The sequence below is a fragment of the Pipra filicauda genome, unplaced genomic scaffold (assembly GCF_003945595.2).
Source record: "Pipra filicauda isolate LSUMZ 115617 unplaced genomic scaffold, ASM394559v2 scaffold17_size4572894_pilon, whole genome shotgun sequence".
Taxonomy (NCBI): domain Eukaryota; kingdom Metazoa; phylum Chordata; class Aves; order Passeriformes; family Pipridae; genus Pipra; species Pipra filicauda.
Genome location: NW_024104287.1, coordinates 829,015 through 854,782, shown reverse-complemented (window position 1 = coordinate 854,782; position 25,768 = coordinate 829,015). Strand labels below are relative to the sequence as shown.

General features: G+C 37.5%; 1 protein-coding gene and 1 long non-coding RNA gene across 3 annotated transcripts in view; one reads left to right on the top strand and one right to left on the bottom strand.

Annotated features, from left to right (window-relative positions):
* Positions 1-25,768, top strand: part of COL25A1 (collagen type XXV alpha 1 chain) — a 316,696-nt gene that overhangs the window by 256,418 nt on the left and 34,510 nt on the right. For both annotated transcript variants that reach the window (XM_027736368.2, XM_039379895.1), the window contains exons 16-23: positions 3,483-3,515; positions 3,676-3,711; positions 7,665-7,709; positions 19,701-19,763; positions 20,321-20,389; positions 21,297-21,341; positions 23,287-23,331; positions 23,872-23,949. In XM_027736368.2, the coding sequence (XP_027592169.1) occupies positions 3,483-3,515; positions 3,676-3,711; positions 7,665-7,709; positions 19,701-19,763; positions 20,321-20,389; positions 21,297-21,341; positions 23,287-23,331; positions 23,872-23,949 (414 nt within the window). The remainder of the gene's footprint in view (positions 1-3,482; positions 3,516-3,675; positions 3,712-7,664; positions 7,710-19,700; positions 19,764-20,320; positions 20,390-21,296; positions 21,342-23,286; positions 23,332-23,871; positions 23,950-25,768) is intronic.
* Positions 1,162-25,768, bottom strand: part of LOC113995900 — a 37,136-nt gene continuing 12,529 nt past the window's right edge. Inside the window, exon 3 of the long non-coding RNA XR_005563022.1 lies at positions 1,162-4,456. This is a non-coding gene — a long non-coding RNA (uncharacterized LOC113995900). The remainder of the gene's footprint in view (positions 4,457-25,768) is intronic.

Sequence of the window (25,768 nt, the reverse complement as noted above, 5' to 3'; positions counted from 1 at the left end):
TACAGTAAAACTACACTTTGAAGAGCACAAGGATTTTTTGGGGTATATTCTAAAGTCAGCAATTAAAAACAGACATCAGATTTAACAATAGTCAAGTTATTTGATTTTCGAAGTTCATTTAAATAATACTTTATCTGCAGTCATGCTTATTAACCCAGATGAAAGTCTTAAGAACCTTAGTTAGTTATACAGTGTATACCAGTAACATAATCTTGATCCACTTTTATGTGGTTTAAGAATATAATCTGTTAGAAGTACAAGATTGTTGTTCAGGTAGATAGTTCTGCAGCAAGTAAATGGGAAGTTAATAATCTCTCTGGGAAGCCTAGTGCTGCTTCACTTGTTGATTTTCTACTTTATCAATTCTGAGAGTGAACTTGCATCTCCTAGAATGCCCATACTACTCTTTGATTAGCAGTGTGCACATCTCCCTGTTTCTGCCCAAGTATAAAGTTTTAAATATTTCTGTGTGAGCTTTCAGCAGTTTGACAGTCTAAGTGGGACCAACTTGTGGAAAATATAGGTCATCGTGAGACTTCTGATATTGCCGTATCTGAAGAAATTTCAATAAACCTGTTGACCTTCATAATGCAGAAGTCTCCCATCTCTTCTGGGTTTCATATGAGTTTCAGAGGTGCAGTGGTGACATGGAAATATATTCTGTTTGTTTGGAGTGCATTGCTTTAACTACAACAGATTAGAATCCTCTGCATTAATTTTTGCAGGACTTAACAGAATTGTGACTTTGTTGATTTTCATTATTTTTCCTCCATTTTCCCTGCCTACAAGACAGTCTGCCACCCAGAAAAAAAAACAAAAAACAAAACAGTTCTTATAGGAGAGCTGCAGCTTAAAGTTCCCGATAGACAACTCTGCAAACAGCACTTTCTAGAGAGCTTAGGAGGTGGGTTTTGACAGATAATTTAGGAGTAAGTATTAAACTTGGTGTCATTACAGTACACTTGAGCTACTTAACAGGGTTTTTATTCTTTCCTGTTCTTCAGCATAGGAGAAGGTTTTTGCTCAATGATCATCATGTGTAATTCAGCATGAGTTTACCCAGAAATTGCTAATCATTTAAGTGGTAGAGGAAATCAGAGTGACTATTTCAGACACATTTAATAAATATGCTCAAGAAGTAGACTTGACTTTTTTCCTATATTTCTTTTTTATTTGTATTTTTGTCTGTATTATAAGACTTAATAAGACTCTTTTTAAAGTGAGTTTGTAAGAGAGCTACTGGATGTATTCAGAGATGAGATAAGTCTGGTATCCACTCAGTTCTCAGGTGTTCAGCCACATACATGTACAGACCCTTCTTGCTCAGTAAACAGCATTAATTTTAGATAAATAAATGCACAGAACATTACAGTAGATCATAATGCTACACATATGCTTAAGAGATTTAATCCATAGTTCACAAAAATTAAAAGCATTTCTTTAAAGGCTTAAATAATGTTTCTGTGAGATAAACACTAAATTTTATTTATATGGTGAGAGAGAGAGATACCAGGTGACAACAGTTTCAGACTTGCTTTAGGAGCAGGTTCCTGTTTGTGCAATTAATGTAGTTTTGTTTTCTCAACCACTGTACCTAGTGACTCGCAGAAATGTGGACTTGAGTGCTTTATTCTTGACCTGAGACTTTAGAATTAAAGTGTCTTTGTTGAATTGTCCTACTTTGAAGACAGTCTTAATGCCAAACTTGATTTCGGTATTCTTCCACTGTAGCCTTGGTCCCTAGAAACTACCAAATATATTCCTTCCTTTCACGTGTTCACCTGCTAAATTTTCTTCATTCATGGACTGTTTGACTTATCAGTGAATTGAGAACATGCTGTACTGCAATTTTTTCTTTAATCTGATACTAATTTTTATTCTTGCATGAAGATGGCTTGTAACCATTTTGTGTCTTATCTTCTCTGTATCCATCATTACCCTTTAAAATGTTTAACTGGCTAATGTGTCTTACCAGTTGCTTTGTCACTTCATAGCTATAAAAAGTCCTTGAGGCTTCCAGTTGTACATGCTTGTAAGGGATATTAGCAGTATCACTCATGCGTGTCTATCAAAATGAGGCAGCTCAGGTTTCCATGCATGTATCAGCCCTTCATAATACTGATTTTTGTGTTTTCTTCACACAAGAGCAAGCTGCAGTAGCTGTTACTCCTGTTCTTTAAAGGACAATGAGCACATAAACTGGTACTGTTTAATTTTGTAAGATAATACCAAAGAGACTCCATACCCAAACCAACTTTAAAGCAGCGGCATTTACAGAATGCTTCCTGCAGCTTCACTGAAACATCAGGAATGGGTATCCCTATTTGTATTTTAGCACAAAGAATATTAAGCATTTATATTTTGCTTATGCATCTTCAAAGTGCATTACAGTACTGACTTCTATTCTACCTATGTAAATCACTAGCAGGCTGTGGGGGAGCTTGATATTTCTGCTGTGTAGCAACTTGTTACTTCCAGCAAATGATGTACATTTATTTTGAATAAGGAAACAATTTTTCAAATTTATTTTCAAATATATAGTACTCTAGCCATCTTCAGTAGTATATAGTTTGACTAGAAAACCTTTCAGTATTTTTTTTCTTTTTTCTTCAGCGTGTTGTTTAAGGAAAAGAAAACAACTAATTGAGTGTACAAGAATTTTAAGTATCCTGTGACAATTGTAGAAAACTGGAAGCTAAAGGCTTCCTTGGCCCAGTCACTCACTGATCCTCTGTCCTTATACTTATCACTGCCTATCAAATCCAGTCAACTCAGTGAAACACAGGCAAATCTTTTTGAATTCTAAATGCCTCCTCAGAACAGAGACCTTTCTTGAATATGTAAATTACCGTAGCTAGCTCATCCTGTAAGGTATAACACATCACTGCATTGATCTATCAGTTAAAATATATTTCTTCAGCTAAAGTGCTGAGGAAATAGAGCTATGACCAGCCCTGATGGAGATAAACTCATAAGTCACTGGGGCTTTTTTTGAAGGTGAGTCTTCATTAGCACAAAAAATTTTGTCAGTTGAGACCTGACACTTGCCCTCTGTAGAATTAGGTCAAAATCATTTCTCATATTCTTTTCAAATAGCAGTAAATTATTTTAATGTAGATCAGCAATTTAGAGATGTCAAAGTATGTCCCTTCTTCTGGCTTTGTGAAGTGCATTTATACAAAATCTGCAATTACTATGTCTACATTATTAGTTGTAAAATTTGAGGTTAACTGTTACACTGTTTGGGTGAGTGAAACTAAATCTCTCTGCATGATCTTGACAACAATACTGTTCCTTTTCTGAGTCACGCTGATTGAATTCATTAGTTAAATTCCTGTGTAGCCGCATGAAGAACAGGTAATCTTGCTGTATAGTTATTTTGCCATATAATGTTACCATAGTCTTACATGATTTGTTATAAGTGTTTCCTGGAAAACTGTATATGTAATAAGTGTGATTATTTCTTGTGGATTTTGTATCAGGGTGACCCTGGTTCTTCTGCTGCAGGAATCAAGGTATGTGCTTTTAAAGCAGTTGTGAAGGTAGAAGAGGGGTGGTTGGTCCATGTTACTTTGCAGTGTCACAGACACTGTGGATATCATTAATGTTATGGTTTTCTACATCTTTATCTTTAATTCATTTATTCAGATCTCATCTTTCATCTGTTTCCTTTAGGGTGAACCTGGTGAATCCGGACGGCCTGGACAAAAGGTATTACTTGGAATTGTTCAGTTTTCCTTTTCTGTTGGATTTGTGATAAATGATGTTACATCAATGTTACCCCTGGCCCCTGTACTCAGATTAGCCCAAGGCTGTACAGTTTAGCTGGCCAAGGCCTGTACATATTTGGTGTATGTTCATTTTGTATTTTAAAAAAGCACAGGAATGATGATACTAATTAACATGAAAAGTGATATTCGACTAACCCACCTTCCCTTCTAGCCACAGCACACTTCTTGTATTGAAAGCCTATGCAGTTGCAGCTGGTGAGACTAACAAAGAATGGCTCTGTTCCTTCAGTGATCACAAGCTAACCCTGCATGTTTGACTGACTGTTAACCTTCAGACTATGGTACATTATTACATCTCATTAGGAAGAAAATAAGTATTGACTAGAATCTTTTTTCACATGTACCTGTTAGGGAACAAAATAAGGATTGACTAGAATCCCTTTCATATATTCCTGTAAGGGGAATCAAACTGTCAGAGGCATGTGGTATGTTTGGAAGGACATAGACCAGGTAATGCTGCTCTGTTCTTCCTTCCAGGGGAAGAAATGCCCCTGGCTGCTGTGTGGCTGAGGCTGCTTCTGCAAGTAAAGGTTCTGCAGGAGTTATAATGACTCTGTGCTGCATGAGGCCATCTGAAGCTGGGGAATTTGCTCTTTGAATCCATAGTACATCAAACAGTAAATGCTGTGCATTCAGCTCCCTTTCATGAGAGTAGGAGGCAGGTCCTGCAGGGAGAGCAAAGACACAATGAGAAAACCAGATTTTTTGAATTGCAGTATTTGGTTTCCCTTGAGAGCCATTGGTACCATTCTTACCTCTTACAATACTGAAAATTAGCCACTGCTGCCAGAGTGGAGCAGAGTCCAACTGCAAGTTCAGGTAGCAGATATTCCAGACAGACAATCAAGAACTAAAATTCTATATAATGGATGGCAGTACCACCGTTTTCTAATACTCGAGGTCTTTTGATGACTAAGCAAAACCCCAAACCACATATAAATAAGAAATAAATAAGAAATTAAGTCTTTTTGTTTGAAAATTATAACTGTCATCAATTATAGGATACTAAACAAAGACTATTATGGTTGCAAATGCAGTTCTTTAGTAAAATACAGTTTTAATTAGGAGAGGTAATCAAAGTTGTTTAAAGCTGTCTAATCTACGGAGTCATTTAGTGTGTGCATTCTGCATTGCATGCTTTGCTTGGGTAATAAACCAGAAAATGCACTTAAGAGCCTGTGGAGATTCGTACTGTCTTTAGGTGGCTGCCATGGAGGCAAAACTGGCAGTGATTTATCAGCAGGCTCCTCGATCTCAGTCCCCGGGCACTCAGGTTCGATCTCATTTAGGCAGCATGGATGAGTGAGGGGTACGCAGTTCAAACTTTCTGTAATCTCAGCTTCTTGTTCACACCAGGGGGGACTTAGTGTGTTCTTTCCATTCACATCATAAGCTTCCACTATACCATGTTCATGTCCCAGCCCAAACCAGCAGCTCCTGTAATGCGCTTATGCAGCGTACCTTCTCCAGACAGATGCCCCACGTCTGCTGCTCTGCACCCCTGCTTAGCAGGGACTTGTTACCCCACCAGAGATTGGAGGGGGCTCTTTTTCAACTAGAGGCATGTCTCTGCCATCTATGTCATCTGAATACTTTTCCCTCTTCCTGAATACTTGTCCCATTCCTATTTCCTTCCTGTATCTTCTTTTCTTCCTCTCCTTCTAGTTGTTCCTTATCCATCTTCTAAGGACAGGTATATATTGAGTTGCCCACCTGAATATTATTTACATGAAATGAAATGAGACAGTATTTTGGCAGTTTGACAAGGCTGCTTTGTGCCATATTGTGTGATTGTGTGCAGAGGTGATAGGATGACCTGCAGTGCCAAGCTGAGCATTATGAAATAGAGTTTGTATACAGCTTTGGTTTCTTTAAAAATAATTCTTCCCATAAAGTGTACTCAGATTTTAGGAAGAGTCCAGAAAAGAAAATATTATGCATTCATCTACAATACCATTTGTAGTTAAGAAATAGTGATTTATTTATTTGTGTTTCACATTGTTTAATGTATCTTTGAGGGGCATTTTAATTGTTTTAGATTGTGACTCTGAACTGGCTTTGCTGGATTCTTTCTGCTTGTTATGTGTGAGTCTGTGAGGCTTACCTCTGTCCCAAGACTAAATAGTGACCTACCGCAGCAATACTATTGTATTATCAGTTATAAATATTCAAATGCTGTGCTTAGAAGTGAAAAACAGTGTCTCCACAATTAGATGAGAAAAGTTCATGGTTGTAGTTTTGTATGTATGGCCACGCAAGAAATGTTTGGAGTTAACGTTTTGTTAGTGCAATAGAGGCCTTTTAAAGGATTATTCTTTTGCAAGAGTGATAACCCATTTTCTGCTTTAGGAAGTGTTAGTGAGCATACCAAAAAATATTAGTGTCTGTTGAAAATGGCATCCTAGCCTCTGTTCTTCTATCTGATTTTATAGTTAATATTTTGAGACTGGAATCTTTCCTGTGCTTTTAGGCAATTTGAACAGTTAGAATTTTGGAGAAACTGAAATGCACAAAGATGCTGTTATCAGATCCTTCTATACCACTTGAAAATCACTCCATTTGGTAAAGTGATTTACAGCCTGTCTATTGTGTCTTTCAGTTTGTGGCAGAATGTAATTTTGTTATGAGCATTTCAAGTCTATTCAATATTACTACCTCAAAGAAGTGTTTTTGGGTACAGTAGTTTGATGAACATCTATCTTATGTATACATGTGTTTATGTTTGTGTATGTGTACACGTGTTTATGTGAGTGTAGGAATGTATGTAAGCATGTGTTTACACAGACATGTAAGATATTTTAATAGCACAATCTGTATGAATCAGCCCAAACCACAGAGTTGAAATCTGTATTTCTATAAAGCTCAGGAGTGTACAAAATCTGGGATATAGTTCAATTTGTTATAAAGGTAAGGGTTGGCTTCAGAGTTCAAACCTAAGCTTCCAGAAAGTTCAGGGAATATTCAGATCCAAAGTGCTGGTTAGAATCCACCTCTATATTAAAATAAAATCTCCAGCCTTTAAAATAATGATTTCTTCACATGTTATTGCTCTTTTTTTCCTCTTCATCATCTTTATTTCCCTGGACAACATTTTTCCATTTTGCTGATATCTCAAAATGACCATTTGTGAGAATGTTGTCATTCTTGTCTTAGACTAATTTCAACTTAATTTCAAAATTAATACATTCAGTTTTGAATACCTGTTAAAAAATTACCCTTGCAAATGCAGTTCTGTAGCTCTTTTAATTGCAATTTTAAATAAGCAAGGCTTTTCTGGGTAAAGCAGTAAAAGGTTACACTCCCACTGTCCTTCATGGCACCGTGTATATTCATAGATAAATAGCAAGCTCTGAAATGATGTTATGGATAGCTCCATAAAATTGATGGCCCAGTTATAATTATGCAGTCCTGCTTGAATCATGCAATTTAAACTAAGCTCTTCTGAATTGCTTTGTAGCTAAATCAGGCAGTTACACAGCACAATATCTAGCTCAGAGTTGGGAATGGAACAGAATTAAACATCTGTCGTAAGTATGGAACTTAAATGACAGTGTGTAAAATGAACCAGTGCTGCTTGTTTTCTTCCCTTTTGCTGAAGGCTAAGGAGAATTCATATTTGGCTTTCCTGACATGGATTTTCAGTCTGGGTGTCATCTTCACATTCAAGGTTCCCAGAAGATACCTAAGTTCTTAACACAACTCTTACTCATTGTACATTTAAGACAGTCAGATATTTTGAAAATATCGGTCCTGCTGGAGCTGACCAGCAGTCATTCATGCTCTTTTATCTTCCTGCACAATTTACAGGGGTGTTCGCTGGATAGTGAGCATAACTGAATAATGTCTGTAATATTATGTAATTTTCCCATGTAGGGTGAACCAGGTCTTCCTGGGCTTCCTGGACTCCCTGGAATAAAGGTAAATAAACTTTGTATCTGTTGTATTGGGGGGACATCACAAAGAGGGTGAACTGCAAGAATTTGGCTCAAATGGACTTGCTGTACTTGTCTTACATCTTCTGAGTCTCTGGTATTAAACTAGGGGTTGGCATGGAAATGTTTCACATGGAAAATTGATTAAGTGTCTCTGAGTAGGCAAACAGTGTATCTTACATTATAATGTGAGTAGAACATTGCATTCTGGGTTTGGGGTTTTTTTAAAATCTAAAATAGTAGAGGGTTTTATATTTTTTTTTTTTTATTTAATGGAAGAGTCTTGTCATCAAAGTTTTATTTGGTTTCCACTTTGATGTGTGCTTTCCAGTAGCAATAGTCTACTGAATTTACCAAGCCTCCAGCCAGAGAACTGCATTAATTATACACAGGATGTGGAGAACTGGTTCTGTCGACAAAAATACGCTGTGCTCCATTACACAGCAGTGATTTCCACTGACAAGTCAAAATGTTTTAGTAAGACTCTTGTCGGTATAAGGTACAGTCCCTGACCCAGTACCTGGTTTAGTCTCTGGCTTCCAGTTTGTCTGGAATCTTTAGGCAAGTTGATTCAAAAGACACGTGGTTGGTTGAGTTCTACGTAGTTGCATTGGGAATTGCAGACACTTGCGCAGTTTGAGCTGTAACTGTATAATTCTGCACAGAGCGAGTGAGTTCACATATCCTGAGTGAGTACAGATTAGAATGATCGCTTTTCCTTCGTGGAAAAGACTGTTCTTTCGGAAAACAAAACCTTTGCATTCCAGCACGGGCCTGTGTATACCTTGAGGAGATAGTTTTTATAATTTCTCCCTCTCATAACAAGGAGGATAAGTCAGAGACTAAATTCTTGTCCATCGTGGTAGGGTTCAGGATTTATGTAATGGAATGTAATATTTGCAGCGGTTTTCTTAAGGGACCTGTGAATTGCCACAGCATTGAAGCATAATGTCCCTTCTGTGTTCCTAATGAATTATGGGAAGAATTGAATGTGCATATTAGAGTTTGTGTGTTGTAGCAGCTGAAAATACAGTTCCCAGGGAGGTTGTTCGTTTTCTGCAATACTGAATCCTATACTGACTAGTGAAGATCATGTAAGAAGAGAGTCTTGTGTGGTTAAACTATTTTTATAAGAACCTTTGGCAGCAATCCCTATTCTATTTACTTTAACTGTGAGCAAAGAGTAGCTCAGTTGAAGGTCATTGGGGCACTTGCCTGGGGCACTCATCCTGGGAACACGTGCCAAAAGCAACTGGAGTTGTGGCTGGTCTTTGGGGTTTCCATCTTCATGCAGACCTTGCATGTCCATGAATTTAACCAATAAATAAAAAAGACTACATCTGAGCGTCTGCTCTGGGAAAATTATTTGTTGGCAGTAAGGCTGGCTCAGAGGGGCAGCTTTCGAAATCACCTGAAAGGCAAAAAGTGAAGTGAAAAATGGATGAAGTGTGGGATTTTTGCCCAGTGAAACTTGTTTCCGAATTCAGTGGGTACAGTGGAAAAACAGTGCAGTTGCTTGCAGAGTAAAATGGAATCATTTGGTCAAATATTAATCATTTAGGGAAGTGCAGTCTTCTATTTAAAATCTAGTCCAGAGGGAGACTGGTGGTGTTTCAGTGAAGAAATTTCATCTAGTGCAATTCTGCGTTGAGGTGGCTGTCTGCGCCATAGATGGTGACAAGCAAGCTAGTAGAATGTACATAGGAGAGAGCAAAGCACATCTGGTCGCATCAGGCTTACAGGATGGGTGCTGTTCAATTCAAGGCATTCAAGTCTATGTAATTAAGCAGTCTGTAGAAAAAAACCTGGATTTTTCTATCACTGAAAACTATGTCTGTGGCATGATAAGAAGTAGCAGAAAACAGAGAATGGCTGGAGTTAAGACAATGGACAATCCTCAGCAAAGAAAAAGTAGTATTTGCCCCCTTTTCTCACCCTCTGTTTTAGCTAAGATTTATGTCCCACCATGGGAAAATCATCACATCAATTTCCAAAAACAACATCAGCAATATCTTGTGGAGAAACAAAGTTCCAGGGAACTGGTGTTGATTGAAAGTTACTTTGAAATAGCAGTGACAGGATGAGAAATTTGAACATGGAGGAAACCCAATTGTCTGGATTTGCAATCACTTGGTGCCATCATGTTGTTACACATGATGTTACACAAAACAGAGAGGAATCCTATTTGTAGCAGTGACTTCCTTATGGTCTTTTTTTTCCCCCTTTTTTTCTCTTTTTTTCTTTCTGTTTTTCTTTTTTTCCTCTCTCTTTTTTTTTTTCCCCTGATCGATCCTTGTTGTTGATTACAGTATTTTCAAAGATTTCTCAGGACTTTATAAAACTCTCCGAGATAATGTCTTTGCTATTTTCTTAATAGTGATATGCAGTGATGGTATGTATAATGTGAAAGAAATAGTACAAACCTCTCACAATGTTGTTACGACATCTAGGAACTTGTCACAATATGTAAGTTTCCATAAAGGAAGTTTTTCCTAGCAAACGGATGACAACATTCTTGTGAATTTGCGTGCCAGCCCAGTAGCTGTTGGCAGAGATTTTTCAGACTGTTTCCAAACTTTGTGAGAGGTAAAGAAAAGTAGATCAAGATACAGGAATATTCTACACATAGAAGATTCCTGGATGTAGTTCTTAAATATTAAATAGTAAGTTCCCTTTTCTTTAAATCTCTTAGTTGAACTGAAATTTGCTGCCTTGTGAATTAATCTCTGTGGTAGCAGAGTGTATTATGAAATGTTTTAGGTAACTGTAAACATACGTAGCACTCTTTACACATGCTAAACCAACCTATGAAAACACAAATGCCATGCCAGGCAATGGACCATATCTGTCCAGCTACATCTCATCTTTCTTCTTATGGTTGAAGAAGCTTCCCAAGACATTCAGTCCAGTGTGCTTGAACATACATAAAGGATTAATAGATACTAATCACTGAGAAAGTTTCAGCTTCTTGTAATGCCATTTCAATTAATTAATCAATGTTTCTGGGAACCTGTTAGGACTTGGTTGAATGTGATACTGGAGTCTGAATGAGCAGCAACATTGGATGGACATGCAAGTATCATATCTGAATGCAGAGTATGCAGCAGGGTCTTTTATTACTTACTTTTCTAGACCCATTCACTATGCACATGCGGATGTTTTGAGAGTTCTTCCTGTTCCTTTTTGATCTCTCCTTGTCAGTTGGTGCCATGAAGGAAACATAAGTGCAATTAGTTGTCTCCAAGACAGTGAAGAAGCTGTCTATGACAGACTGGAGAAACGTTACTCAAGCACCTGTTGCTGTTTAGGAATGGCTGGAAACTTAATGAGCCCCTGAATGTGTTCCACCCTGTCACTTGGGAAGCAAGTGAGGCACCTAAACACAGAATATTAACTCATCACTCTGCTATCCCCGAACTGATGCCAAGCAGACACAGAAGCCTGTCTGTGAAACACAAACTTCATATATCTGTTTTATCTCATAACTTTTGTGGGAAGATACATACAAAGCAGCACTTGCTTACTGTAATGTAATGCATACCCTTATTCATTCTAATGTCAGACATCTCTCAAATCCATTGCATTGCATTTTCTGGAATTTAGGCTGTACAGTTCTCAACTTCTTCACTGAGTGAGAAGCCTTCACAGAACACAAGCTTCTTCTCAGTAGCAACACTTTATGCAGGATCTAGATTTTCAGTGACATTCCTGGCATTTGTCCGTCAGTTTTTAAAACAGATACTGAACCAAAGCTTATGAATGCATATAAATTTTTATTTTATCCTGTTCAAGCAAACAGAACTGCTGAATGATTTGACATAAGAAAAGACAGGCTTCTTAGCCCTTCTGCTTTTGAGAGGTAGGGAAAGTTTTCTGTATTTTAAAATCCAGTGGAACTGGCTGATTCAATAGACTTGCCAGTATCCAACATCTTGTATCTTTCTGTACAATTACTTTGGGTTGAATTCCCTGGGGCTGTGCTTGAGCAAGGTTTCAGAAGAACCTGGATAGGGATATGGGAATTTGAATCAAGTTTATGTCCTTTTTCTTTTTGTGAGAGCAAAAACAGTTTTAATTTTCTTCTGTACTTAAATTTCTTTTTTTTTTCTGTACCTACTCAGAGATCTTACCCTGTGACTTTCCTAATTCCATGCAAAGGCTGAAAGCCTCTCTGCTCCACAGAACTTATTTTTTAAGCTCTAGAAGAGTTATTACTACTTTCACCCAGTTAGTCCTGTTACGAAAAAACTTTCAGAAAAAATGAGAGACAGAATTTTCTAGCTGGATACACAAAAATTAATGTCCTGTTAAAACTCTTGTAGAAAAGAGAGCAACTGTTGTTGAAGCTTTTGTGTTTAGATATTACTCTTGTAATCTGGCAGCAAAATTAAAGGAAATCTGAAGTAAATGATAGCTCTAAGCATTTCGTTTTGGAGTCAATGCCATTCACCACCTACAGGAGAGTTCTGCAAATTCCCCTTTTCTCACAGGAGTTCTTAAAAAGGCTGTGCACATTTACCTAATGCATTTTTTTCTTTTTGATATTTCCATTCTTCTTCCTGTTTTTCTTCCTTGTCAGTCACTGTTAACAGGAAACCTGCAGGGCCTGTCTCTCTCTCCATTTTCTCCAGTACTCAGATATTCTTGCCCAGACTTCAGTTCATTTTTATCCAATAGGTCCCCATATTCAGAATTTTTTCTAGCCTGGACTCAGGAGCTGGAAAGGACCAGCTGACTTTGTGACAGGCACCTCCAAATCCTGGATACAGAGATGTACTGAACACATTAACTGCAGCAATTGGAATTTGAGGGAATTAATTTCTCTCTGATATGCACTTGCCTTAGCTGATATATATATATATGGAAATATTAAAGTGTAAATGAATTTCCAACCTTACTCACATACAGTGTTCTTGAAAGTGGGTCATCTGCCTGAGCAGAGGGAAATGCGTAGTGTAGTATAGGTTAAATACTGAGTAGTAAACTATAAGAATGCATGTTTTGGGTGCAAATGGGAACTGATCTAAAAATATAGGACTTAATATTTGCATTTGGTGGGCTGGTTTTCAGAAGTAGCTCTGTGCATGGGTGGATAAAATACATTACACAGTTGTGCAATTCATTTCGAGTATTCACTTTCCAGAGTGGAAGTATATATACAAACATATATCTGTATGTATATGGTTACACATCTTTGTTCCTTCATTCCTAGCTCTCTGGTTTCCATGTTTTACACTGATAATCGCTTCCATAGGGTAAACATGTAATTTCCCAGAAATAATTTTGAGAATCAAGGCCAGAAAATGAAATCATCATCGGCATTGGATGGTATGCATGTGTCAGGAGTATTTACTGGAGCATTCTTCAAGATATATGCCGTTCTTATTAATCTGTCAGAAACTATATCCTCCAAATCATGAAAGCTCTCATTTTCTGTCCTGGAAAAAGCTAAAACATAAGTAACTGAAACACAAAATGTTGTTTCCTCTAAAGCTATTATTAGCTGGAAGATTGAGCTTCACAGCATATGTTTTATGGCATAGTTTAATTTTTCTTTGTACAACAACAACAAAAAAAATCCAAATCTAAAATTTTGAAAATAGTTGAATAATTTGACAGTCCATCATCCTGCTGTTTTGCAAAATCAAGAATTTTGTCATCCACAAAGAAAACGACATCGGTAATATGAAAGTATTTCTTTGCCTCAAATACATGTTTTTATAAGGTCAGAAAATGAGGGCATGCCATTAAGTTCTTTATCTTTCAGAGTAGCAATAAAAATTTGTGAGATTTGTTATCTTAACTGTTTTTTAAAGAAAACAATATGAGGCCAGACTCTTCATCATTTAGCAGTTCAGTCTCTGCGAAGAATTAAAAATTCTTTACGAATTCTTTACAATTCTTTAAAAATTCATTACAAAAAGTTTCTTTATTCTAATCCTCAAAAGTAGTTATCATGCTGACTTGAATTATAATTAGCCTTTAAGTAAAAAAGTCCATTATATGATCAATGCATGCAGAATTAATCAGAATTATTACTGGTTCTGTTAGTACCCTCCCAAAGCAACATACTTGCTAAGCAGACAGAACTTAAAAGCAAGGCGAAAATTAGGCTCACTAAAAAGCAATATATGTCATGCAAATAGGGGCTTGTTATGAAGCTTCAGGATTTTAGCCAGATTGTAAGGTTTTACTTCTCTAACTCTAAATGAATCATAAAGACTAAATACGCATTTGGAAATTCTAAACCACAATTGTTTTTCTAACTTTAGAGACTGATTAGGGAGTAAAGTTTCAAATGCGATGAGTGAGCCAGACAACCTGTTTTAACTGGCAGTTTCTGGAGCCAATTCTGAAGTGATGTGAAAAGCCTTAAGAAAGACCTTATAAAATGGGGTTAGGGTTTTTTTTAATCAGATTTCCTAGCACCTTGTTCATTTCCTTCTTAGGAGCTGAATACTCTAGCGTTCCTGAGAGCAAAATTCCCATGGACATCAGGCTATATATAAAGTCCCTCTAATGCCCTTCACAGTGAAAAAGTACTCTCTGACTTGTACAGTCTAAGGCCAGCTGAATTTCTGAGAAATTCACTGGAATTAAGTGCTGCAAACAGAGGTAGGGCATGAGCAAGCACGGCTTCATCAACCACCATGAATTGCTCTGTTCCAGGCTCCTGAGAATTTAGCCCTCAGTCCTCTCCAGAGCGCACGAGTTGCAGTATTTTGGTTAGATAGCAACCTCAGAAATTAAGTTTTAGGGCAGCAGAGGGCAACTTACAGAAAATCAACACAAGCAGCAATGAACCAAATCAATTTAGTATAACTTCATATCTGTTCTCCAAATTGTCTTGCATCTGGGTTTGGGGTTTCTTTTGCTAGCTCTTCTATGTATCTCCACCTTTGCAGGATTCTTTCAGTAGAGTTAGGCAAGGAAAAGGCATCATACTATTTTGTTTTAAATATGTCTACAAGTGAGCCAGGGTAACACTGAAGACAAGCATACCTCGGTCTCTTTATGTGATTAAAATGAGGACCCTTCCATGTCAGTGCTTGTCAGAAAGGACACTTTGGGGTCTTCCAAGGTCTGTGACTCCTGAAGAATTTGCAGGCTGGCCCATGTCAGACACAAGAATTTTTGGAGAACCATGAGATCTATAGGCTGGAGTTTGGAAGCTCCAAGCCTGTCCAACGCTGTGTGTTCAAGCGTGGTCATGGTTTTCCATAAACCCACACAGTTGGGTTTTCTGTGTATGAAAAAGGTGGGGTGGATCCACCTTTCCAGAATCCTCCATTCTGGATTGGAGGACATTCTGGATGCTTTGGCATGGTTTGCCAGCTCAGAGGTGTGCACACACAAGTCCTGATCTTGTTACATTCAGACTTCTAAGAGAATGCCGGGGAAAAAGGTGTGTGTCCTGCCTTGTGGCACACCTGCCAGTCAGCCCAGGAGGTCCAGAACTTCCATGGTCTTGGCAGACATTGAACAAAATATTCCAGGACCAATGAACTATGTAATAAAGATAAGAGTTTGACATTTAAATTTCTCTGGCTAATTCTAGTGCATAGCACTAGATAAGAGTAAGGATGGAAATTACATTACTCCTTTCAAATTCATGGACTAAAGGTTGGTTTAGTTGCATTTCTATAGCATAGAGAACATAATATAGTAATCTCTTGTAGCTGAGAAAGGAAGGTGACGCTGAGACTTACAAGTAGGATAGTAATTTCAGAAATGCAAGTGAATTTATTTCATTGTTGCAGGAAAGTTGGTGCTTTGGGTGCCTTCCCGTAGCACAGGTTTCTTTTTTAGGCAAACATTGATTTGGATGGGAAAATGAGCGTTATAGTCATTAGAAGAATAATTGCGGAAGGAAGAACCTTCTGTGGGAAAACAGTGTATCCAACAACTACTGTTCTCTGCTGATTGCTTGTATCAGCACAGAGCTGTCTATTTCAGACACTGACAGTGGATTAGGTCTGTCTGTGAGAACAAAGTTTCAAATAGTGCTAGTGGTGTGTGTCTCAGCTGTGCAATGAAGGCTAATTCTGACCAAATATAGTATTTGAACTACGTTGTGGATAAACATTTGCCAAATTAGAGGTGTCTCAAACAGCAATCAGCATTTCAAATGGTATTTCAACTGTTGCACCTTTTTTAAGCATAAGTCCAAGTTTTAGCCAGTTATGGGTTCCATAAAACTTGAAGATGACAGTGAGCATGAACTTAAGTGCATCTTAGGGTTAACCTCTAATATCAAAGCTAGTCTCTGCCTCAGCCCATAAATGCTTTGATCATCATAAAACCAGTTATGAATATGTCTAGATAATAATCCTCATGAAACTTTGACTATCCTCTGAAGTAAATTTCAAGGTGGCTTTTTAATGTTAAATTTTGAGGGAGCTCACCTTATGCTGAATGTACAGCATGCCATTATAGGGCCCTTTTATGGTTCAGACATTTTATGATAAGAGGTAAAAATGAACATTAAAATTGTTTGTGAATAGCAGTATATAATTTGCCATCTGACCCACTAGTATTTCTACAGACAACACATGTTAGAGGTACTCTTAAAATATCAACATATGAAGCCACTAAAAATTATTCTTAAAATCTTAACACATCACTTCTGTAAACTGGATGAAATTCACAAGCTTGTTGATTTTTTTTAAATACCAGTCTGCCTGTGTTGTGATTAATACAGATTGCTCCAAGTCCTAAAAGTAGATGAAGTTTGAGTGCTGAAATTTGTCTTGTTGACATCCTGTGCAATGTGATGGTTTCTAAGCAGTGATTTCCTAAGTGTACCAAAGGGTTAAAGTAGAACAAGCAAAAGAGCCATCACTTGCTGATGGCTTTCTCTACAGCTGCCAACAATATTTCAAATGAGGGAGTTCCTTACCTTTCTTTCAAAACATAACTGTTTAACTCCTCTTTCCAGATTTTCTATTCCTTGTCCCAGCTTTGGCAGGCAAAGAAGCTTGTGGTAGATTCTTACTAGATAAAACTTGGATATTATTGTAAGAAGGTGTAGTGAGATGTTTAGAAAAGTATTGTAAATCTTGGTTACTCTGATTCCTTGCATTCCTCTCAGCATCTGACAGTAGTTTTGAACAAATTCTGAGTTCATTTAAGCAAGAGATTTAAGAACAGGAGGTGCTTCAGTGAATGCCAGAGCCACAATGTTGTCAAACCGAAGTACAGTTATGAACGAGCCTTCAGTCTTGCTTTCCTGCACCTATGTGCCAGCTAAATCATAAAGGTCATATATTTACAACAAAAAGCTAAAACTCTTAGTCCTTCATTTTCTAACCACATTCCTCTATGGCTCTGGAATCTTGTTTGTGTGATGGACTAATCATAATGGTCTCTCCCTTACCTTTGTGTAACAGGGACACCAGCATGCCTTTCTGAGAGGAAGGTGTTTTCTCTACATTTCACATGTCATTGACAGCGTTAATTTTGATAGATTCCTTTTTTTTTTCTATCTGAGTGGCACAAAAGATAGCATAAAGCATGAAGTTGGCAATATTTGCAGAATATAATGGCAGGATACAAGTGGTAAGAGGAATGGGCATTGCTTCTCATGTAAATATTACTCTTCTGAGTAACTGAGACAGAAATGCCAGAAACAAACTTGATACATTTGTTATGTCCACTAACTTTGAATGTTGCAGAAGTAATACCCAATTGAGCATTTTACTTAATGCCTTATGCCGTGGATACACTCAAGAGATTTGAAATATTAGAGGAGACATGGGTTGGTTTTAAATCATCCAAACATGTTGTCTTTTTACTTAGAAGCTTAGTTCAGATGGCAAATCAGATCTGTCTTTTAATCTACTTATGCTTAGTAGCAGCATAGAGGGAGAATTGCATGGGTTTTTTGACGTAGCCAGGTTTTAACTGCTGCGGTTTGTTTCATGTGTGATAAGAATACAGTGTTGGATCATGTTCAACTTGGCATCCACCATAGCCACTGCGTCTCTCTCAGCAGAGCTGCTACTCAGACAATCAGTTCCTAGTCTCTGCTAACACACCACTTTTTCCACTCCACATTTGAAAACACTTTAAAACTGTGCCATATAAGACCTGTATTCTACTTATCCTGATTAAGCCACCAGCTTCTTTCATAATCAATTCCACTAGCTTTGGCAAAGCATCTTTTATTACCTCTTTAGAGATTTTGGGGGAAGGTGGGGTTTCTTCTTGGACTTTGGCCAGAAGTTTTCTTGTGGTATGCAACTGGTATAGTCCTGACCAAAAAGCAAGAATTTGACTCAAAAGCTGTGCATCAACCTCTGAGTGACACTTCTAAGCCTTACCACTGAAAAGATTAAATCAAGTAGGCACTGCATATTTCTTCTACCTGAAGTCATAATAAGCTGGCCAAGAAATTAGCCCTGGCAAAATTCAATATTATAACAATATGGATCTAATGAGTACCTTCTCATTCTAAAATAAATTACTGAAGCTGCATTGTTCTTCATTTACTGACATTAAAGTACTTCCATCTGCAATGACAACCTTATGTTACTCTTGCTGGTGTGCAAGACTTATATAAACTGTAAGGGTTCTTTTGTATGAAAGCAAAAAAACCCCACATGCTTCTCTGTGACATGTTTGTCTCAGTTTATTTCTTTGTTGCCATATTTTCAACCATGGCCAGCTGGAACTTCCTGTAAGAAAGCTCATTATTTTTTGTATTTTTTTATAACCTAAATTGGGGTCTTTGAGTGTTTTCTATGGCCCTCAATATAGCCACATGAAAGATTTCTCTGGTTATAGGTTTGCTTTGAACTGTTAATGATGGATTGCTGATGAGAGCACAGATGAATGTGCAAGAATACTTCATAATTTGCTCGCCCTGTGCAGCATACCTGCATTTCTAAGGAGGGAAAGAGGTGAAGAGAAATATTATTCAACTGCTCCTCTGCACTGTCTATATGTTGTCAGTAATGGTATCACTACAGGATTATGACACATCTGTCTTTTAGCTATTTGAAAAGGCATTTGATGGGTAATTTTTAAGTTCAGGGATATTGTTAAAAGGCTAATAAATAAGTATTAATTGGGTTACACTGCTGATTTTAAAATTTATAATAGCTTGTGGGCATATCTTCTTGATTCAAATTTATGTGGAAAAAATGCAAGATTAATTAGCAGGAAACCTTATTCAGGAGAGTTTGTGAAGGAAATCATATGGCTTATTAATCTTCCATTGTCCTTCTTCAGGCACAGAGATAGATAGTAAAATATGGCCTTACTCAATGGCTCAGTGCTGTTTCTGCTGCAGCTCTGCTTGATTCCTGCTATTTGTCTGTTCTGTTTGTACAAATGAATGTGAAGGAAGGGGACAGAACACAGAGAGAATGAGGAGAGCTGTGGCTCATTCCCAGCTGTTCACAACCAGAGATGTCTGGGTGCAGAGAAATGAAGTATTTTACTGTCAGAGTGAGGAGGGAGAATACCATGGTGCTTCAAGTCTCTGACTTGAAAGGAGTTTTAACACATTACAACAGTACCATCTGGCCTCTCCATTTGTCATTGCTTTATCGTGCACTTACCATGTCTGCCCATCTATTCATGTGCTGCAATAGAAAGCTACACGTGACTGAAAAGAACTGTCCCTTTCTAAGTTTTGGAATGCTCAGAACCCTCTTCCTGCCTTCAGACTTGCTTTGATTAGTTGAGTGTGTTACGCTACAGACCAGGTTGCATATTAACAGTCCTTAACCTCATAAAACCCATGTTTGACACCTTCTGCTTCATTTGCATTTCATGTGCTGTGTGGTGGCTTGCTACAAGAATTTATACTGATGAAAGTAACCCATGATGAAAAGTACTTCTGTATAACTGTTGCGTCACAGCTGGACAACTGTAAGCAATACAGGGGAAAATACTATTCAAAATAAACTAGTGTTACTATAATTACATACTACTAAATAAATAAACTAACATTCCTCTCGTATTTTTAAAGGGCGAACCAGGTTTCATTGGTCCTCAAGGAGAACCTGGCTTGCCAGGGCTACCAGGAACAAAGGTAAGGGTGGTTGGCCAGCACTCTGATGCGAAGCCCCTAGAGCTGATGTCAAATTCAACTTCCTCAGCAAGTAGTAGAGACTGAGACTAATGGAGGTAAATGTGGAAAGTCATAGTTAATGGAGCAGTGCTTTGAGATAGATCCATATATAGAGAGACATATATATGTATATGTATGTATATATATATATATGCACACATACATATATATCTATCTATCTATGTATGTATGTGTATATATATATATTGGTACCCTCAAAAAGTTTGAAGGCAGGTGTCTCATAACTTAGGTCAGTAAATACCCTTTTTTCATGTTAGAATCCAAAACTGACTTGTTCAAGAGCCGGAATATACATGACTAAAGAAACTATATTTTCATAAATATGATGTATTTTAAAAAAATGGCTTGAAAGTGTGTACAGGAATTAGAATTTTGATACTACACACCAGGCTGAAAATACAGATAAAGTAAACCTCTGTTTCTTCTGTTGGCTTTGTTTCTTTGGTCATGTTAAAGACTGCCCAGTATTTTCCGTATATGTGTATCTGTTGCAATAGGGTGACAGAGGAGAGGCGGGCCCTGTTGGGAAGGGTGAGCGAGGTGAGCCTGGAGTCCCTGGACCAAAGGTCAGTCTGATTTTATAATGGAAATGTTTTGTTAGTTTTATACCTTATGAATACATCTTTTCCTGCAGAGAAGTAGAACAAAACTTGGTGATTGAGCTTCTAAGTGGAAATGCTGCCAAATACTCTACTTCAGTCCAGAAGACAATGGCAGTTTTGTGTTCACAGCTGTGGAACTGCAGTCTGAATGGACTCTTATTTGGTCTACAAAGTAAAGGCACTACCTACATACACTGTCATGAAATTGGCCTAATTCTTTCCAGCTGAAGTCCTGACCTCCAGGTCCCTAACTTTCAGCATCAGTGTTTGAACTCTTTGACCATTGTAGCTATTGAATGCAGAGAAAATCCATTTTGCATGCTGTTTTCTAACTCTCTGAGAAAGAGATCAGTCTAACTACATTTTAGTGGTGTCTTAATATTTCCCTCTGTGTCAATACTGTCAAGTTTTTCTTCCCTAATACATCTTGAAAATAATAAGGCCAATTCTGTGCTCCTTGGCCTGTTAGTTTGTATCCAGCTGAACAGCTGGGAAAAGAAGTTGTGGTAACACTCTATTTTAGTCTCCTTATATTAGAATATTTAACTATCTTCTCTGTCTTTTGACTATCATTTCTCAGGGGCTATGGAATGACAAAGGCCATTCCCGAAAACCACTGTTAATGATGCCTGCTGTTTACTAACGCCAATATTACTTTTCCTTTGGAAGGATGGAATCTGTGCCTTTTCACTCTGATGTTAAAGAATATATTAATCGGGGCACTATTAAATTCAGTGCCTTTACAGATTCATTACTTGGTAATATCAAATGAAGTATTTCTGGTGTTCCATACTGTAGTTAGTCATTACTAATTTCTTTTTCTCTGCGCTCCCATTTCTCTATGATTTCTCTCCTATCTTCCTTCAAACAGGGGAAAACAGGTGAACCTGGATCTAGAGGCCCAAAAGGGTCAAAGGTTAGTAGTAAAGAAACTGTCTTTAGTGGAGTAATTAACATGATGATTTTTAGGATCGATTATTTGTAACATTTCAGAGAAACTTCGCTTATCTTTTTAAAAGAACATGTAACAATCTGCAGTGTTCTTTATAAGTGAAATCTTCTGACTTCCAAATTTAGCTATTGAAGTCAAAACTTATGTGTTTTAAACACTGTGATTCTAATCCTTTTTCTGTTATAACATCCATTCCACTCTGCTCTGGTTTTCCTCATGCAACTTGGTTTCTCTCTGTGTAACTGATGTGGGTTAGTCCTCCCACATGCCAGGACCCTACCCCTGACTGTGCTATTATATAACTTTGTGGATCCACACTTTGGTGAGTTACGAATCAGTGCTATCCCCAGTACTGCAGGCTGAGATATGATGATCAGAAGTCGTAGAAAGGCATGAGCTGTCAGTTGCTTTGCTGTTTTACTACTTAAAATACTCTACTTTGAGTATATCTATCTATCCACCTGTCTCTCAATAGATATAGCTGGTTCACATATATGGAGAAATAAAATGTATGGTTTTTTCTGTTACTTTGTCTGCTGTGCAAATTCTGTGCCCATTGGATTCCTTCAAAGTAAAAGCAAAATGAAAATATATTTGTTTAGGCGGTTATTGAGTCTGTCAGAATAAAGGTGACAAGACAATGTAGGCCGGTATGATACTTTTTGCAGTACTTGTAAGGTCCTTGAAGAGTGACCTTAAGTGCTTAAGGAGATGATTAAATAAGTGCCATTTAAGCTCATTTATTCTCACCAGAAAGAAGCATTGGAAAACTAATCAAGGGATTAAAGTATCAGAGTGAGAGTATAAGAGTAAATCAGCCTCTCGTTTGGCTATACTACCTGGGCACCTCCCGCAGGTGCCAAAATTATAAAGATATCCCTTTTAATTTCCTTTTTATCAAAAAATTATATACAATTTTCATTTTACCTGCATACCTATCATGAAAATCTAGCCCACGGAAGTCAGTCTAGTGGTTGAGAACTTCATTTTTTAATAGTTCAATGGCATGTTCACTTGCTGCTGCCAAGGCAACACTGAAAGGAAAGGCAGATAGCACAACCTTGATTACGCCCTGCCACCAACCTGCTCTCCATATGTCTTCATTAGCCCTATGAAAGTTTTCTGTTTTCTATGTGTTTTGTGAATTAGTCATTCTCTGGTGAATTAGTCATTCTTTACCAAAGTTCTCTAGATTTCAACAGGAGCAAAAGTTGCATTCTTACCCATATTAATTTTAAGTAATATAAAAACCTAAGATCTTGCCGTGAAAGTGACTGTGAAATGAATTATGAATGCTGGGTTATGAATGCATATATGTTTGAAATTCCCTCCATCATTTCAAACATACTACTAATAGGAAGAAAAAACTATGTGTAAGTTGGCAGTGATCTTAAGCCTTTCACAGAAAGGGAGTCAGGAAACTCTAATGCTGACAGTAATGTTGCGCTTGTAGGGGAGGCAATGACTCAGAGCGGGAAAGTTGAGAAAGTGGAGTCATGATCACAGAAAGAAAAGTTATACATTTTGAAACACACCTTTGAAGAAGTTGTTGACTGTTTTCAGACTGAGTGATTTAATTTCTCTAGTGTTTCTTCAAGCTTTTGATAATAATGTCATTTAGAAGAGGGACGTTATATAAATTACTGAATTGGTAATCTGTCTTTATTTTGTTCCTCGGTATTTCTTACTCTAAACCAATACAACACTCTAATAATTCACACAGAACTAAGTTCATCATTGTCAAGTTTATCATTACACTGATTTTTCTTTTCATTAAGATCCACATTCTGTTTAGAATGAGAGGCCAGCCCTTTAAACCAGTTTATATAAGAAAACATATTTGAAAGGGAAGAACTACATGATATATTGTTAAATGGCATATCTGTTTTCAAATATCATTTTTACATAGGGTGATACAGGTGACAGAGGTGACACGGGATCTGCAGGTCCGCGGGTAAGTCTACTTTTCATCACAGCTCTTTGTATTATACTCTTTAGATTCAGTTCACATGACCTGAAATTGTAGCAGTAACTCTTGTTAAAACTCGAGATGAAATTGGGCACTAGACTCTGTTGGAACGTGTGTTGCTAACTGGCCTTTAATATGACTAACATCCCAACTGCAAGTCTCCTGTTCACAGTTTGTGGGCTGGATGTTACATGCCAGATGTTCTGACATTGTGCACAGCCAATACAGAACTAGAGTATCAAACTGCTTAAATATTTCCCCTTGAAAGTTTCATATATTTGCTTTCCCACTGCAGCACACATCACTGTGTACTAACCTGCTTATTTATCTTTTTTTTAAAAAAAGTTAGTTTCTTTTTTAAAACAATCTTAATTTTAATGCTAATCTTTGTGTTTTGTAGTAGTATGTTGTAAGTACAGTAAGATTCCAACACCACACAATCAAGTTAAAGCGTGTGTCAGTGGTTAAGAGTCTAGAATAGTCTTTGGCAGTTGTCTCAAAATTTTTATGGAAAATGTATTACAGGGACCACCTGGACAGAAGGGTGATCAAGGTGCGACAGAGATAATTGATTATAATGGCAATATCCATGAAGCTCTGCAGGTATGCAAACATAAGGTTGGATTGGCTTAGTCTGGTCTGGGAAAAAGCAGTTGGACAGCATTGTATTTCTCTTTTGCATAAACCTTGAATACGTTTTGTGTGCAAAATTGTTGAGCTTATTTGTCAGCAATCCCTTTCTATATTTGGAAACCAGGTTTTCTGTTTGGTGTTAGACAAACTGTTTCCTTGATAAAATTTAGCTGAGTGAATTGGTTCCATGTCCCCTGGAGAATATTGACATCATCTAATGAGGATAAAGCTGATTCATTGCTGGCTCTGGTGTTTAGTGCTGAATTCATGTAATAAACCACATACACAGGTTCAACAGAAGTGTCTGCTTTTCAATTCACGTAGTATAATATTGGCCTTTCTTTTTTTCCTTGTTTTTCTCTTCCTCTTCCTATAAAATGCAAAGAGCAGAATATTTGAGATTTGGAAACCATATAACATGGTTCCGTTAGCAAGCTGTGGATTCAATCAGCAACTTGAGTATGTTAAATAGAGCAAGCACCGGTCTTCTCACTTATTCATTTCTGGAAAACCTATTTTGACTGGTGTGCAGAAAAGTGTGGAGGATTAAAGTGGGGTTACAAAAAGAATGAATGAGTGTTTGCATAAAAGCAAAGGACCAAGATGACATATGTCATTGCAGTCAAGGTGATTTACATTGCAGTATACTCAGATGCAAATTCTGTGCAGTATAACTCCACTGAAGTGAATGGCTTGCTTATGTGCAACTGAAGACTGGATTTGGCCATTGTGTATCTGATCACTTTCTCACTGGAGCCGATGAACTTTTTTTTTGCATTTACTCAGTGGGAGTGGGTAAATGTCTGACCATGTTTTCAAGACTCTTTTGGAAAACAAAAAAATCTCATTGCCTTTACTAAAATCTAAAAGCCTGTATGTTGTTAAGGCGAAGTCCACTCTTTCATTGTGATTGGTATCTATGGGGAAGTCTGCAGAGGCATGTTGTGAGGCTCTGCATTATATTTGTCTCATTTGGTTTGCTTGTAAGGGAATTCAGGCACACAACTTTCAGTCCACTCTCTGAGTTACATGCCTAAAGTAGCCTGAAATTAATGTTGTATATTACCAGACACAGATTTACCAGGGGCTTTAGCCCCTGTATCTCCTGTATTCTGTCTTTGTATCTTAACTCTGGCATCAGTGTTACTTTCAAGCTTCCTCAGAAAACCTGCAGCACATAAAGAAGCCTTAAAAAGGGACTAAAGCCTTTCACAGTGGTTGAAACATATTAGGAAGCCTTTATCCCATTGCAAATCATTTCAAATGTCATCACCTTCTGATTCAGGGCAACAAATAATTGATATTAATGGGAATGGCTGTGCAGGGAGGGTGTAAGTAAGATTATACAGGATCAGTTGAAAATATGCTTGCCAAATCCAGCTCAGTCCTTTCAGATGGCAAACACCCATTTCTAAGTCTCTTGGTGCCAAATTCTCTGAGATTTGCAGTTTTCTCATGGAAGTATATGAGAACTTCCAGTGCTCAGCACTGACTGAGAACTTGCACATAATTTGCCCTGCTGATTTAAGAAGTTGACAAGAGATTGCAAGTTCTGGGCTGCCTGGCTATTTTTTATAATTCAATAATAAATCATCATGCAGTCTAGCAATTCAGTTACTTTGCCTCTTGCCTCCTATTCCATCTCATGTGTCAGTGGAGAATGTCTTAGTCCATCAGCACTGAAAATTGCAATCCTAAAATTGTCATCATAGTCCCAGCAAGACCCCTGCTGAGAGTATGTGGCTTTCACTTGGAAGATCGCATACAAAATTTATATCTCTATCAGAAT